The following is a 17,157-nucleotide window of genomic DNA, read 5'->3' on the forward strand; positions in this document are numbered from 1 at the left end:
GGCCCCTACGTACTTTTTTTTGACATTAAAGATCCTTTTGATCTTTAAGTTATTTCAGAAGCTTTTGAAACATTATTCACATAATTACATAAGTCATAAAACACTACAATAGTAATGATTTTTGAAATTATATCAGTTGATGTAAAAGATTCAGCAGAAAGCTTACTACTCTTTTCCTAAAGATGCATTTATTCAAAGCCTACAATAGCTCCACTTGTCTTGGTGATGGTAAAATAAACCACCATTGACTTGGTCATCTTTTTACTGCAAAAGAAATACATACACGTCATTGTGTTGTTCTTTTCTGCGTCTTAACCACAACTCAAGCTTAATTAAGTTTAACAGTAAGGTGTTAGTTTTTATACCTGAAAGTGTTGTCTGCAACAGAAGGATTTAGTGGGTTGCAGTAGAAGAGAACGAGGGACAGAGTGCATGGTGGTGCGGGGGCCGGAGGGGATGGTCTGTTCTTTATGCAGCAGGAGTCAGTGGGGGTTAGTACCACTGAAACTACAAGCTAGGATGGTGTGGGAAGGAGAGCCTAAGCAAATAGCAGCTCTCAGGGGCTGGGATTGGAATTCATCAGTTGACCTCTCCTTAGTCTCAGTAAATTGAGAGGAGGTTAATTGATATAGGCTATCTTCTTATGCTGGGGCTGCTGCCTGTTTCTCTTCCCAAAGGCTGATGAGGAAAGACTGGCACTAAGAATCTTTTAATTCTATACAAAATAGAGGGTGGACCCAACTAAAGTAAAGCAGGTGAGAGTTATTAGGAAAAGCACGTTATTGTTGCTTACTGAGAAATCCTAGATTCAATACTAGCTTTCATCCCAATGGCTGTGTGACAAAGAATGCCCCAGTAAACAGTCTTCTAAACATAGTACCAAATCATTATCTTTTTTCTTTCTTTTTAAAAGTTACATAGTATGATATAAAGCCCTTTACTTCATGTATGTACTAAAGCACTTATTTTAATCCATTTGTGTATATAACTGTACATAATATAAAAATCAAATAATCCATACACATTTCTTATCAGTCTGTCTTTCCACATGGATCTGCTCTGATAGTAAAATGAATAACATCAATTTATTCTCAAAGTGGTTTAAAATAATTTAGTAAAAATATTAGCAAATAACATCAAAAGTTATCTAGCTGTTGCCTTTATTGCTCATGTGCCAGGAATCTCCTGACCTGGAAAAGGGCTTTGTAGGAAGAAAAAGGGGAGAGGTGCCAGAGGGAAGGAATAGAAGCCAATAGTTACTTTTTAAAAAAATTATTTTACTGAGGCCATAGTGGTTTATAACATTATGTAAATTTCAGGTGTACATCATTATGTTTCAGCTTCTGTATAGACTGCATCGGGTTCCCCACCAAAAGTCTAGTTTTCATCCGTCACCATACACATGTGCCCTTTACCCCTTTTGCCCTCCCCCCACCCCCTGCCCTTCAGGTAACTACCAGTCTGTTCTCCCTATCCATATGTGTATGTTTGTTTATCTTCCACATATGAGTGAAGTCATACGGTATTTGTCTTTCTCTATATGACTTATTTTGCTTAGCATAATACCCGCAGGGTCCATCCATGTTGTCACAAATGGTACGATTTTGTCTTTTTATGGCTGAGTAGTATTCCATTGTGTATATATACTTTATTTTCTTTGTCCATTCATCCATTGTTGGGCACTTAGGTTGCTTCCAAGTCTTGGCTATTGTGAATAATGCTGCAATGAACATAGGGGTGCATGTATCTTTTCAAATTAGTGTTTTCATGTTCTTTGGATAAATACCCAGGAGTGGAATAGCTAGATCATATGGTGTTTCTGTTTTTAATTTTTTGAGAAATCTCCATACTGTTTGGCATAGTGCAATAGTTACTTTTTTTTTAAGATTTTTTTTTCCTTTTTCTCCCCAAAGCCCCCCAGTACATAGTTGTATATTCTTCGTTGTGGGTCCTTCTAGTTGTGGCATGTGGGATGCCGCCTCACCGTGGCCTGATGAGTGGTGCCATGTCCGTGCCCAGGATTCAAACCAACGAAACACTGGGCCGCCTGCAGCAGGGCGCGCGAACTTAACCACTCGGCCACTGGGCCAGCCCCGCAATAGTTACTTTTAAGGCTAGAGTGAAGTAATTGCCAGAGGTCAACTCATGGTCTGGAAAACAAAATCCGTGCCCAGAGCATCACCATCTCAAGTAAGTGTCTGTATGCAAGGCTGAAATAAGTAAGGTAGGAAAAGTAGAGTTGATATCAACGTTTGGTAGGCATGGAGTTTCATTCCATTGTGAGCTGTAAAATGGAATCACAAACAATCAGAACCAAGAGCAACCTTAAAGCTCATATAACAACTTTCATGGTTCAGTGAGAAAACTGCAGTACAGATGTGCTGTGGCCTAAGATCACTCAGGTAGTTGGGAGCAAAATTCAAGTTTCTTGACTTCTGGTCCGGTGTTCCTTTTTTTTTTTTAATTGAAAAAAAATGTGGTAAAATCCGCATAACATAAAATTTACTATCTTAAGCATTTTTAAGTGTACCTTTCAGTAGTGTTAAGTACATTCACATTGTTGTGCAACCGATCTCCAGAGCTCTTTTCATCTATAAAACGGAAACTGCCCAGTAAACAATTCCCTGTCTCCCTTCCCCCCAGCCCCTGGCAGCCACCATTCTGCTTTTTGTCTCTATAAATTTGACTACTCTGGGTCTCTGGCCCAGTGTTCTTTTTCACTCATTGCAGCATCACATCCAAAAGTAATGTGTAAATTACTTAATTGTTTCTTCCTGTTGATTTTTTCCTTTTTGAGTTGTAAATCTACTTTTAATACTTTGAGGTGACAGCAAGGGAGACAATACAAAAAATGAACAAATGGGACTACATCAAAATAAAAATCTTCTGCACAGCAAAGGAAACCATCAACAAAACGAAAAGACAGCCTAACAATTGGGAGAAGATATGTGCAAACCATATATCCGATAAAGGGTTAATATCCAAACTATATAAAGAATTCATTCATCTCGGGGCTGGCCCAGTGGCGCAGTAGTTAAGTGCACACGTTCCGCTTTGGCGGCCTAGGGTTCGCTGGTTCGGATCCTGAGTGCGGACATGGCACTGCTTGGCAAGCCATGCTGTGGTATGGATCTCACATATAACAGTAGAGGAAGATGGGCACGGATGTTAGCTCAGGGCCAGGCTTTCTCAGCCAAAAGAAGAGGATTGGCAGATGTTAGCTCAGGGCTAGTCTTCCTCAAACAAAAAAAAGGGAATTCATTCATCTCAACAAGAAAAAAATCTAACAACCCAATTAAAAAATGGGCAGAAGATCTGAACAGACATTTTTCCAGAGAAGATATACAGATGGCCAACAGGCACATGAAAAGAGTTCAGCAAATGCAAATCAAAACTACAATGAGATACCACCTCACTCCTGTCAGAATGGCTATAATTAACAAGACAGGAAACATTTAGTGTTGGAGAGGATGTGGAGAGAAGGGAACCCTCATACACTGCTGCTGGGAGTGCAAACTGGTGCAGCCACTATGGAAAACAGTATGGAGATTTCTTGAAAAATTAAGAATAGAACTACCATATGATCCTGCTATTCCACTGCTGGGTATTTATCCAAAGAACCTGAAAACACCAATCTATAAATATACATGCACCCCTATGTTCACTGCAGCATTAGACACAATAGCCAAGACTTGGAAGCAACCTAGGTGCTGTGGCCATCAAGGGACGAATGGATAAAGAAGATGTGGTATATATACACAATGGAATACTACTCAGCCTTAAGAAAATGAAATCTGGCCATTTGTGACAGCATGGATGGACCTTGAGGCTATTAGGCTAAGTGAAATAAGTCAGAGGGAGAAAGTCAAATACCACATGATCTCACTCATAAATAGAAGATAAAAACAACGACAAACAGACACATAGAGACAGAGATTGGATTGGTGGTTACCAGAGGGGAATGGGGAGGAAGGGGGTGAAAGGGGTGGTAAGGCACAGATGTACAGTGACATATGGTAATTAGTCTTTGGGTGATGAACATGACGTAATCTGCACAGAATTCAAAATAGAATGATCTACACTTGAAATTTATATGTTATAAACCAATGTTATCTCAATAAAAAATAATAAAATAAAAAAATATTTGGGGGTGAGCCCCACAGGAATAAAAAACACTGGGAAAGGGTAACCCCCTCACTCCCAGGAGTGGTCCAGGGGGAGAGGGGCTCCCTGAGGGGAAGGAAGCACAAAAGGGACCCACCGCAGACTCAGGGCAAAGGGAATGCCATCGGTGTTGGGAGCTGTGAGCCCTACGGGAGGAAATTCGAGCCTGGTGGGACTGGCTCCAGGCACAGGGGCAAAGCGCAAGAGGGTTGAACACAAAGCTACTTGGGTTCCTCCTCCTTGTTTGCCTTTTTCTGCTTCTGTATGATCTCCGAGTCCCCCTGCTTGCGGGCTGCCGCAGAAAGCCCATCATCTCAGTGCTGTCCCTTAACCAGGTCACTCTCCTTTTTCATATTCTTCTGACGGGTGAGCTCACACCAGTTGCTGTGTGTTACGGCAGCGGCATGAGCATACACTTCATTCTGACGTTTTTGGTCAGATGCTTTCATATAACAGATCAGTTTATAATGCTATCCCTTTAGTTACTGTTGTTTCTCCTGCCCCAAATGCCTTTTCCCTGTCTGTATACCTAGTCTTATTCCCCACTCCACCCCCAATTCCCTAAATCCATCTTGTGAACTCATCCTTCAAGGCTCAGCTCAGAGATCACTTCTTTGAAGTTTTACCCAATACTCATAGCAGAGTTCGGAGCTCCCTCTTCTCTCTCCTGACTGTTAGAGCATTTGTAGCATTATTTTGGAACTGTTTTCTGTCTTGCCCATTAGACAAGCTTCTTAAAGGCGGGTGCTGTATTTTTTTTTAATTTCTGATATGTTCCATGTTTGAGCGTAGAGCTTTGATTATGCCCAGGAAGTTGCCTTTTAAGAAAAAGATTAAATAATCCTTTCCCCCACCCCTAGCCAGGGAAACCTTTCTGAAGCACAAATCTGACCATCTCCAGGTTAAATCCCTTCATTGGCTCCCAGGGCCCTTGGGATCGAGTCCAGACTCCTTTCCATGGGTTGCCAAGTCTTTCACCATCGGGCTCCTGCTAACTTTCTATAGCCTCATCGCATGCTATTTCCCCGTCAGATTCTATATCCAAGCCGTAACCTGTGCACTTGCAGGTCTAGTTCTGTTTCTCCTCATGGAGTCTGCTCATGCCATTTTCTCTGCCCAGAGCCCTCTTCTCCCACTGCCCCTGTTCCCCAAGACCTTCTCCTTCTCCTAGTTAACTCCTACTCATCCTTTGGGATCCAGTTTAGGTATAATTTCCTCCAGGAGGCCTTCCCTTTATGTGTGTGTACACATATACTTGCACAGACTTACTCCCTTCCTGTGTTCTTCGTAACACATTGTAATTACCTTTATCCTCACGCTGTATTATAATTTCCTGTCTACTTGTGTTCCTTGTCTATGAACAATTGAGGGCCTGGGGTCTATATATTTGTTAATTGTTCTATCTCTAGTGCCTAGAACCTAATTAAGTGTTCAGTAAGTACTTGTTGAATAAAATTAAAGCACTATTTCCCAACCTTGTTTTCAGAATAGTGTTCCCTGGGATGTTAAAAGGGGTGCCACGAGAAAGGAGTTCTGTAGTTAAATAGGGAAATGCATTGTGAATTTCTAAGAGAGGTTGTACACCATATTATACTGCCCTGAACTTGATAGCAGGGGTTCCCAAATGCCCGTGTGCTCGACCCCAGAAATTTCAGATTCATTGAATGGGGCCCAGAAATCTATTGTTTAAAAAAAAATGCCTCGAGTGATTCTCAGTTGAGGCCAGATTTGGAAACCACTGGTATACAGTGATTGCAAAGATGGTGAAAACGTGATGTGTTTGGAACGGTGCCTAGCACACAGCAGTAAGTGCTGTGTTACTGGGAACTGCTGCTGCTGCTGTTACGGTTCTGTATGACCACAAAACACATTTTTGTGGCATATTTGTTAACATTTCACAAAACCTAGTTTGGGAAAGGCTAAATTAAGCAAGTACTTCAGTGCCACCTATATACCGATGACGCTCAAATGTCTATTTCTAGCCCTGACTTCCCCTGACAAGACTTGACTCTCCAGTTGCCTACTGGACATTTTTATGTGGATGCCCTACAGACACTTCAAAAGCATCTTGAAAATCCCAAACCTGTACCTCCTTTTGTCTTTCTTACTGGCATCACCATCCCCTTGTCAGCCATGCTAGAAATCTTGAAATCAACTATTTTCTCTTTCTTCCTCACCCCTCACATCCAGTCAGTCACCAAGTCCTACCTGTCCCACTTGAGAAGTGTCCCTCAAATCCATTCCTGAAATAGGCCATGCCCTTTCCATATGCTGTTTTTTTTTTACCTAACCCTTGCTTCTCTGCCTGGCAAATCGCTGGCCATGTTTAAATGTCACTCCTCCACTTTCCCCCCGCCCCCTCCAGCAGCCGCCAAACTGTGAAGCCCTCCCCAACTAGTCTGAACAGAAGAACTTGTTCTTTCGTCTTGTCCCAGAGCGCTTTGTACGTAACTTTATGATAGCACTTAGCGCTTTGTACTTTGTGCTTACCTGCATAGCCTCAGCTCACATCCTTCTCTCCCACTAGTGCGCGAGCTACTTAAAAGCAGATGCCACGTGTGAGTGAGTCATCCTCTGCCAACACTTGATTAATGCCCGACACACAGTAGGGTTCAAATTATGTCAGTGAATTTCGACAGGTAAGAAAGTCTAAAATTAACACATTTCTTTTCTCTTTGTGCAGAGATTAGTGCTGAAGAGCAGCTAAGGCTCCTGCAAGAGGAGAAGCTTTGCAAAATCTGCATGGATAGAAATATTGCTGTAGTTTTTATTCCTTGTGGACATCTGGTCACTTGTAAACAATGTGCTGAAGCAGTTGACAAATGTCCCATGTGCAACACAGTCATTACTTTCAAGCAAAAAATTTTTATGTCTTAATCTAACTCTACAGTAGGCGTGTTATGTTCTTATGACCCTGATTGAATGTGTGATGTGAACTGACTTTAAGTAATCAGCATTGAATTCCATTAGCATTTGCTACCAAGTAGAAAAAAGTGTAAACTGCAGTGTTATAGATGGCAATCTAAAATTTGAATTTCTGGATTTTTCAGGATATTAGCTGTGTTATCTATCCTTTTTTTTTTTTTTTTTTACTGTTATTTAATTGAAACTAGACTAAGGAGCATCCTGTTATAACTGATCACAATGTGTATTTGTCGTAGACTCACTTAGTTTCTACGTGTCAATGGATTAATGAACTGAATTTTTCATTCTTTTCAGATAGGCTTAACAAATGGAGCATTCTGTTTAAATGTGGAGATTAGAGTTAATCTCCCCAATCATATAATTTGTTTTGTGTGAAAAAGGAATGAACTGTTCCACACTGGTGAAAAGATAGAGATTATTTTTAGATGTTTGTCTTTGTGTTTTAGGATTCTGTCCATTTTCTTTTAAAATTATACACATGTACTGGGTAGATGATTTTTTAAAAAATGATTTTGCCATTGCTAAAAGGATGTTTAATGATAGAATACCATCTAGCCTACATGTACTGATACAGAAAGATTTCAAAGATATGTTAAGTATAAAATGCAAGTGGCAAAACACTATGTATAGAATGAGCCAAATGAAGGCATGTGTGTTTTGTGTGTGTATGTATAGGACAAAAGATTTGGAAAGATACGCTCCAAACTGTTAAATGTGGTTTCTTTTGGGGGGGGGGATGGGTCCCAGTGGGGGTTTACAGGGGCCTTTCACTTTCTGGTTTTTTTTTTTTTTTCATTTTATTCTGTTTGAATTTTTTGTAAGTATGTATTACTTTTGTAATCAGAATTTTTAGAAAGTGTTGTACTGATTTAAAGGCTTAGGCATGTTCAAACGCCTGCAAAACTACTTATTGCTCAGCTTTAGTTTTTCTAATCCAAGAAGGCAGGGCAGTTAACCTTTTTGGTGCCAATGTGAAATTTAAATGTTTATATGTTTTTCCTGCTTTGTGGATGAAAAATATTTCTGAGTGGTAGTTTTCTGACAGGTAGACCATGTCTTCTTCTCTTGTTTCAAAATAAATATTCCTGATTTTGTAAAATGAAATATAAAATATGTCTCAGATCTTCCAATTAATTAGTAAGGATTCATCTTTAATCCTTGCTAGTTTAAGCCTGCCTAAGTCACTTTACTAAAAGATCTTTGTTAACCCAGTATTTTAAACATCTGTCCGCTTACGTAGGTGAAAGTAGACGCGTGTTTGTACACTGCTCGTAGTTCTAGTGACGGCTTTCCATGTTGAGATTCTCATATCGTCTTATGTCTTAAAGTTTCGTGTGAGTTTTTACCGTTAGGATGATTAAGATGTATATAGGACAAAATACTGAGTCTTTCCTCCACCTAACTGTTTTTGTTTTCTTGACTAGTATTAGTAAGAGAGAACTTCTGAAATAAATGTTCTCTCAAGATCCTTACAAACCTCTTGGAAATTATAAAATATTGCCAAGAAAAGAAGAATAGTTGTTTGAATATTAAAGAGAAAATAAAACTTAAGAATCAATATAGATAAAAAATGGAAGTTGAAAAATGCTTCATAGAACACCCAAGCTTTACGGTACAAGATTCTCACACGACCTGTTGTAGCAGTGAGTGAGACACTTTACTGCAGAGAAAAGTTTGAGAGTAAAACTGTAAAAATTATATTTTCGCTGTATTTTCTAAGAGAAAGAGTATTGTCATGTTCTCCTAATCTCTGTTGATTACTACTTTAAGTGATATTCATTTAAAGCCTTGCAAATTTAAATAAGAAGTTTTTAAATTAAATAATGGCTGCCCTGTTGTTGTTTTACTGTGTAAATCCTCAGTTCTTTACCTTTGCACTGTGTTCCACTTAGATTTAGTCATAGATTCATTGTTAGATTTTACATGTTTAGTCTAAGCTTTAAATTTAAATTACAAGGGGAGAAAAGTGTTAAAGTTTTTAAAATGTGTTTTCCAGGACACGCCAGCTCCAAGTGAGGGAGGCAGTTCGATCTAGTTGTTGGCCGAGGACTGAATTGTTTTAACATAAGGCTTTTCCTGTTCTGGGAGCCTCAGTTCATTAAAACTTTTGAAGAACTTGCATGTTTAGAGTTAAGCAAGACTTTTTTTCTCCCCATGAGTTGTGAAATTTAGTGCATGAGGCTGATGTGGCTAACAAGTTTATTTTAAGAATTGTTTAGAAATGCTCTTGCCTTCAGGTCCTTAAATCACTCAGCACTCCAACTTCTAATCAAATTTTTTAAGACTTAGCAATGTTTGTCTGTGTTCGCACTATAAAAAGCACTGGATCCTTCCCACGTAATTGTGCAAAAAGTAATCACTTGCAAGGTCAGACAGAAGTAGAACCAGATCCAAATCTCTGCCTCTCCCCTTCCCAAAATAGTTGCAGTATCTACATATAGACATTCCTTTTCTGTGTAAAGTGCACTCTAAGATTTCAAAGTCACCACCTATTTTACTACATTTTAGTCACGTGAAGGGTCAAATTGTTTTGTAATAGTTATCTTTATTCGTAAGAATTTGGTGTCCTTGTGTTAATTTTTGAGAAATGGGTTTAATGTTTATAAGATAAATTCCAGTTTATTAGTGAAGGGCTGTATATTGCCTTTCTTGATAGATTTTTCCCCCTTCGGTTAGGGGCAAAGATGGGGCAGGGTGGATGTAGTGAGTGTATATAATGTGATTTGGCCCTGTGTATTATGATCTTTTGTTGTTATTTAAATTTTGGTAGGTTTTTTCCTCTTTTCGTTTTAGTGGATAAAATTTGTAGTTTGAACTCTGAATGGAGACTACCACCACGGCATTACTTGCGTGTATTGTACCATTTTAGACACAAATCAGTGTTTTCTGATTAGCCAGGTATTGAATGGAGAAGAGGGATGGAGTGGTGGGAGAAATGGGATGTGTCGTGTATCATTTCCATTAGAAGTTATGAGAGTTCAAGGAGACCATGTATGTAAAATACTTGCTATAAATGTTAATTCCCTAACACTCTTTTACCCTCCATGGGTCTACCTTGATTTTGGAAATTTGGGCTAAGACTTAGGGGATAACTCTTTCAGTGACTCTTACTCATCCTTTTTGGTGTTTCTCATAGTTAAGATGTAAACTGCAATAAATGGATAGGTCAAGCCCTTAAATGTGTTTAAATTCCTTTTTTAAAAACTTGAAAAAATTATTCTTATCAAGTTTAGTTGAGCTTTCCTAATAGAAACAATTGACTTATTCCTACGTTTATAATTGCTTTCAATTTGACTCTTAGACGCTTATTAGCACAGTGTGAATTTTATTTGCAGCATAATGGAATCATAGGGTCTCAGAGCTAGAAGTGACCTTAGAGAGTATCTAATTCATCCCCCTCCTTTTTCAGATGAGGCAACTGAGGCTCCGAGGTGAAGTGATTTGTTCAAAGCTGTGTAGCTAGTTAGTGGCACCCCATATTGGGACATGGTTTGAAGGTGAAAAACTTGAGCTCTCTCCTGGGAGGTCTCAAATGTTTATTTTTTTCAACTATTCTTTCCCCTATGCCATGGATTTCACTACATATTAAATGACACTTTATAACTAATACAGTAGGACAATCTTAAATCCATATATCTTCAAATTGTACAATACTACATTAATGTTTGGGTGGTAAGATTCTATTTTGAAGTCTAAAGTTTGCAGGTATGCATATAGATTTTTTGGCATTTACTAGATCCTTATTGTATATCATTAATGTAACATTTAAACTTACTATATAAGTATATTTTGTCATTTTGTCTATACTTAGTAACAAATATGCATTTTTGATTTGATGTAACAAAGGCTTTAATGTAATTTCTGTTAGAAAATTTTGCATTTTTCATATTACTGTTATACTTTATCTAACCTGACAGAATGGCTGATTTTTATGTCATTGTATTAGTGTTGTGAATAATTGTGTGAAATATTTTCAGATAGACTACTATATTTGTGAATATAATTTTACGGCTTTTTTCATTTAGTAGAAATCTTTCCATCAGTATGGAAAACTAAGAAAACTGCTTTCTACTGTATAATCTGGCAGTCATCATAGATTAAAGCTTATTTTTCTGTGAATAAAACTTATTCAATAAAGTACTATTCTTTAAAATGATATCTTATTACTTTGTATTTGTTTCACTTTCTCAGAAAAAATAAAATAGCCCTCTTGAAATACTAAAACGTAACCTCCTACATATATCTTACGCCGTGGAGCCAGGCATAAAGTACACATCAAGTCATTTAAAAAAAAAAAAGACATCTGTCTTCACATTAACTTATAGAATTCTGTAAGTGTGTGAAAAGTCAAGTTTTAAAATGTATAAAAATATGAACCATAGTAACACCCTCCTTCCCACAAAGATCGGCCTGGTTGTCCCAAGAGATACTATAGTCACCATAACAAAGCTTGAACAAGCAAGGGAGGGACCTAAAAGCCACTGCCCCTTTGAGGCAGACAGCAGAGAAGGATTTTTGTGAGTCGAGAGGCAGCTGCCCAGAGAGTATCCAAAGCTGCAAGCAATCTGGTGGGATAAAGACTGAGGAAATAAAGGATCCTTAAAGGAAGAGCGAAATTAGAAGTAGGTATTTCAAGTGACCATTTTCCCTACCCCTTCCTGCCTACTTCCCAAATGGAGAGCTGTGTTTCAGGCCTAGTCTGCATAGTTACTGCTGATTGACTCCTTCACTATGTTATCACTGTTACCCGAGTTATACCGTAAGAACCTTGTTTTAAATGCAGCCCACATTTTCTCCTGCATTCTCAAGTATACTTTCAATGAATATTGATGAAGATGTGGATTTTCAAAGCTGTTACAGAAATTTTCAGATTTACACAGAAGTAGAAGGAAAGTATAATGAACCCCATGGTTCATCATTCAGCTTCAACAGGTTATCAACATTTTGCCAATCTTGTTTCCTCCAGGACTCCCCCTCCCTTTTTTTTGCTGGCATATTCTAGAGCAAATCTAGACCTGTCGTTTCTCCTGTGATTACCTCATTATGTACCTACACAAGATAAGGACTTTTTTTTACATAAATGTGTGAATTTTTAAGTTACCACTATTATTGCTGAATTGTAATGAACATCTAAAGAATTAAAATCAACTTTATTCCCTCTTTTCCCATATTTGAGAATTAAGGTGAACACCCTCAAAACTGATATTATCATTTTTTTTTTGAGCAAGATTAGCCCTGAGTTGAAATCTGCAAATCCTCCCATTTTTCCTGAGGAAGCCTGGCCCTGAGCTCACATCCATGCCCATCTTCCTCCACTTTATATGTGGGACGCCTACCACAGCATGGCTTGCCAAGTGGTGCCATGTCTGCACCCGGGATCTGAACCGGTGAACCCTGGGCCGCTGAAGCAGAACGTGTGCACTTAACCCTGCACCACCGGGCTGGCCCTGATATTACCATTTTTAAAATACTTTTAGACCACATTCTCCCTATTTCAGTTGTAGTTTGCTTATCGATTGTAGAAGAAATGTGGTACTTATTAAAAGTTAAGCTAACTGCGTGGTGTATGAATACCTAATTGTTCTTTTTTTTTCTTTTAATTTTGTGTGTGTGTGTGTGTGTGTTTGTGCGAGGAAGATTGGCCCTGAGCTAACATCTGTTGCGAATCTTCCCCTTTTTGCTTGAAGAAGATTGTCCCTGAGCTAACGTCTCTGCCAATCCTCTCTATTTTGTATGTGGGACACCACCAGAGCATGGCTTGATGAGTGGTGTGTAGGTCCACGCCTGGGATCCAAACCCACAAACCCCAGGCCACTGAAGCAGAGCACTAGTGTGTGAACTTAACCACTGATAGCATGGGGCTGGCCGGCCCTACCTAGTGGTTCTCAGAGTGTGGTCTCCAGACCAATAGCATCTGCACCACCTGGGAACTTGTTAGAAATGCAAATTATTGGGCCGCACCTCAAACCTACTGAATCAGAAACTCGGGTATGACCCAGCAATCTGTGTTTTAACAAGCCCTCTAGGTGGTTCTGATGGAGCTAAGGTTTGAAAACCACTAACATGGAACAGGATCTGCACCCAGAAAAAACGAAATGGCTGAAACCTGTAAAGCAAATTGTAGCTCTTTGTAAATAACTGTCCTCCTCACCTTTCTTTTCCTCATAACTCGTTGCTGATCCAGTCCTGTATTTTCTTCTGTTACCAAAATGCGAAGGCATAAAATGCAACATCTTGAAAGTCCCTTCTGATTCTACTTTCCAACAAAACTTTCTTGTATACAGTACTCTGAATTTTGTAATGAGACTCAATCTTCAGCCCTTCCACTGCTAAGTTCAGAGTAGCCCCACAGCTCAGTGCCGTTAAACTATCCTCCAATCAAGCAATGAAAGAGTTAAGTTATTTGAAGACTCACTCACTAGTGCCAGTGCGGCAGCTATCAGTTGAAATTGTGCAGAACAGACCTGCACTTCTAGAAAGAGCCAAAGCTTCAGTGAAATGTGGGCGGTTAATCTACGATGACAGAATTTAAGAGTTGGAAGGGGTCAGTCTCTAATTCATAATAACTAGCAGTTCTGGATTATTTTTCAGGTCTGAAATTTTTAAAGTAACTGTGGCACAAAAGAACCAAGAAAGCTCGCTTAGGTCTCTAAAGGCCTTCAGAGTTGCATAAATCCACCCTCATAGGTCAATATTGGTCTCTAACTAACCAAACTAAAAATCTTAAGGTAGGTAAGGCTAGATGAAAATTAGTAGACTTAGTTTTCTTTTCTTTTCCCCCAAACCACTAATTTGCTTATAACAAATACTTCCATAACCTAGCCATTTGGCTTTGTATAGATTTGGTCTGCTTATCGTTTTTTTTTTAAAGATTTTTTTTTTTCCTTTTTCTCCCCAAAGCCCCCCAGTGCATAGTTGTATATTCTTAGTTGTAGGTCCTTCTAGTTGTGGCATGTGGGATGCTGCCTCAGCGTGGTTTGATGAGTGGTACCATGTCTGCACCCAGGATTTGAACCAACGAAACGCTGGGCCGCCTGCAGCGGAGCGCGAGAACTTAACCACTCGGCCACAGGGCCAGCCCCAGGTCTGCTTATAGTTTTGTTCCCAATCTTAATCTGTTTAATTTGAGATTTCAAGGCCCTATATGCACTATAATTAATGATGACAGCATAAGAAATCTTTTGTATGGGCCTGTACTTGTTAACTTTAGGCTTATGAATAAATATTAGAAGAATACTAGTTCAAAACATGTAAAGAATAAGAACCCAAAAGGAACCAAACTTCATTTCCCCGTTTTACTTTCCCAGAATTTAAATTTGCAAAATAAACAAGACTAGGTTATAATTAATTGAGGTAATAGTATTTAAACAATGATCTTGCTTCAAAATCTAATTCTCGTTTCAATAAACTTCACTGTTTCAAAAATATATTTTACATACAAAATTATGTCCATTCGTTACATAAACTTTTGAGAGTTAAGTCTGTGCATTGTGTTTCTTTAGCTTTATTCGGTTACTAGGTACTAGGGATTTCTTTTTAATTCCGTTGGCTTATATAAGGGGCTTTGCATTTTTGGCTAAAGCATCAAAAATGTATTTTCTCATTAAATATTGGAATTTTGTTTGGCAGAGATTAGGCTCTACTTCTGCCAGATGACTGACAATTGTACTAGGGAAAAAGAACACACAAGTATGTTCATGAACACTTGCCGATATTTCCAAGGAACTCGTGTTAGAAACAAAAGACGCTAAATCTCCTCCCATAAAATTAATCTGGAGAAAAACTTGCTAAACATCATTTTATTTTTCATGAAACAAACATTGCTCATGGATTTCCTAGTAAAAATTTAACAAAGGCCTGGGTTAATCATTAAGAGACTAGCCTAACTCATCTGGAAAAACTTGTTTTTCTTGCAACTAGATTTTTTTATTTGTTTGTTATTTGATTACTAAAAAGAATGTACTCTGCTGTACTTATGCTTTTCTGGGTTTTCTACTGTAAACTTCGGATACATTATATTTTCATGTGATCTATAAGAATTAAGCAAAAAGACATTTTACATACGAGTTGTAAATCAATATTTGGTCAGTTATACAAAATGAAATGTAACAAAAATATTAACACATTGGGATAATAATCCCTACTCCGCCTGCCTCAGAGGACTGTTGCAAGGATCACATGAATAAATGTACATGAAAGAGCTTCAGAAACTATAAACCTGTATGAGCCCAAGGAATCATTCCTCTAATTAGAGTGTACTGGGCTAATTATGGGTTAGTTTCACACGAAACGAAATAGTCATGGACCAGTGTCTGATTAATCAGGGATATATAGTGATAAAATTCTTTTATGCAGTTTCTTAGCCACTTCCATGACTCAAAAACCTTTACATACATGATCTCTTTGTCTTCCAGTCTCTACACGGTTACTCCTTGTGTTTAAATCAGAAGCACATGGGTAATGGCACAGAGGTAATTGGAGAAATTGTTGCTGTGTACAGTTGTGGAAATTGTGTTCATGAACCCTGCCTTTCAAGTGGCCCTCCAATAGATTTACTTGGGCAGTCAGGTCAGCTCTGTTTTCTAACGTGTGAAAATAAGAATATATAAAACAGATGAATTTAGGAACGATAAAATAATTGGTCTGGTACCCCTGCACTATGCCATTGTGTCTCTCATTCATTATATTCCTAGCATCTCTGTAATTTACAGCTGAGGAACCCCAGACATAGAGGTTATGTGATTCACCTAAATCATATGGTGAGTCACCAGTCAAGCTGTTCTTATAGGCAGTGAAAATGTTTCTAGCTAATTTTTGGCATGAATTAGCTAAATTGGCTGCCTCACCGTCTGAACTTAGAATATGTATGTCCAAATCCAGGCTCTTTTTTGGACGACAAGACCTGGCTGGCCATACGATACCAAACCACAAAACCAAATAGAAGTAATAAATAGGTATATGTGGTCCTTAGCATGTCTATTCAACTAGAATTGAAAAATTAAAGTCATTCTGAAAAACCAAAATTTATAACTATGTTCCTGATCTCAGGAATTTGGAAACGGGAAAGGGAACTTTTCACTACATCACCGAGGCAAACCTTGGAGGTCAGGAACCGGGTCTCCCTAAGCACTGCTTCCAATGACTAGCAAGCTGCTTAGTCCATTAATAAGCACTCAGTTAATTTTTTCAGTACACAGATGTATGAGTGATGGAATGAATGAACACATTAGTAAATGAACGGAATGGGAAAACCTCATCTAAAAGGTAGGCATTGACAAATACAATACACTTTGAAATCAATACTGATTTTCTACAAATTTCATTCTTTTTTATAAGCAAACGTTAAACACCTATGTGCCAGGCTCTATGCTAGATGCTAGGGAGTCCGTTCTGTCATAGAGCACTGAAGGGCAATAGAAATGGGATCTAATTCAAAGTGTTGGGGAGAGGGTCTCAGAAAGTTTTCAGGAAGAGGAAGCCTTTGGAGTAGTCAAGAAAGTGGAGGAAAGGAGTTCTGCCTAGGAGAGAATCAGGTACAGAGCTCAGAATCAAGCAAATCTGGTACATCTGCAGAACTGAAAATGGAGGTTCTGGAAGAGAGGTCCAAAGGCATTGACTGAGAATCCTCCAGGGCTCTTTATGTGCACTAGGCCCCCTTGGGTACACATTTAGGATAAATTTGGTCTCTCTTTCCCCCTACAGATTAGAGAAATTCAAGCTTGTAGGATGGGTTTTGAATTTCTGAGCAGGAAACTAGTAAGTTATTTTCTAAAGCAGGTTTTGTGAGGTATGGTGCGAGATAAGGGAAAGGATGTTCATTTACCAGGTAACCATCACCGTTCTAAGCCTTTGCTGGGGCTGAATGGAATATACGAGTCTCACATAGGTTCCTTTTTATTTGAAATCTATATTCAAATTAAGCCACCTTGTTCTCTTTTTTTTTTTTTTTTGAGGAAGGTTAGCCCTGAGCTAACATCCGCTGCCAATCCTCCTCTTTTCGCTGAGGAAGACTGGCCCTGAGCTAACATCCATGCCCATCTTCATCTTCCTCTACTTTATATGTGGGAT

At 38.7% G+C, this 17,157-nt stretch overlaps 1 protein-coding gene across 15 annotated transcripts in view; it reads left to right on the plus strand.

The window, feature by feature from the left end:
* XIAP (X-linked inhibitor of apoptosis) overlaps positions 1 to 11,245 on the plus strand; it is a 39,755-nt gene extending 28,510 nt beyond the window's left edge. For all 15 annotated transcript variants that reach the window (XM_005614484.4, XM_070257516.1, XM_023633942.2 and 12 more), the window contains one exon: positions 6,848 to 11,245. In XM_005614484.4, the coding sequence (XP_005614541.1) occupies positions 6,848 to 7,041 (194 nt within the window). In that variant the 3' untranslated portion in view covers positions 7,042 to 11,245. The remainder of the gene's footprint in view (positions 1 to 6,847) is intronic.
* The last annotated feature ends 5,912 nt before the right edge of the window (positions 11,246 to 17,157 follow it).

The sequence above is a fragment of the Equus caballus genome, chromosome X (assembly GCF_041296265.1).
Source record: "Equus caballus isolate H_3958 breed thoroughbred chromosome X, TB-T2T, whole genome shotgun sequence".
NCBI lineage: Eukaryota > Metazoa > Chordata > Mammalia > Perissodactyla > Equidae > Equus > Equus caballus.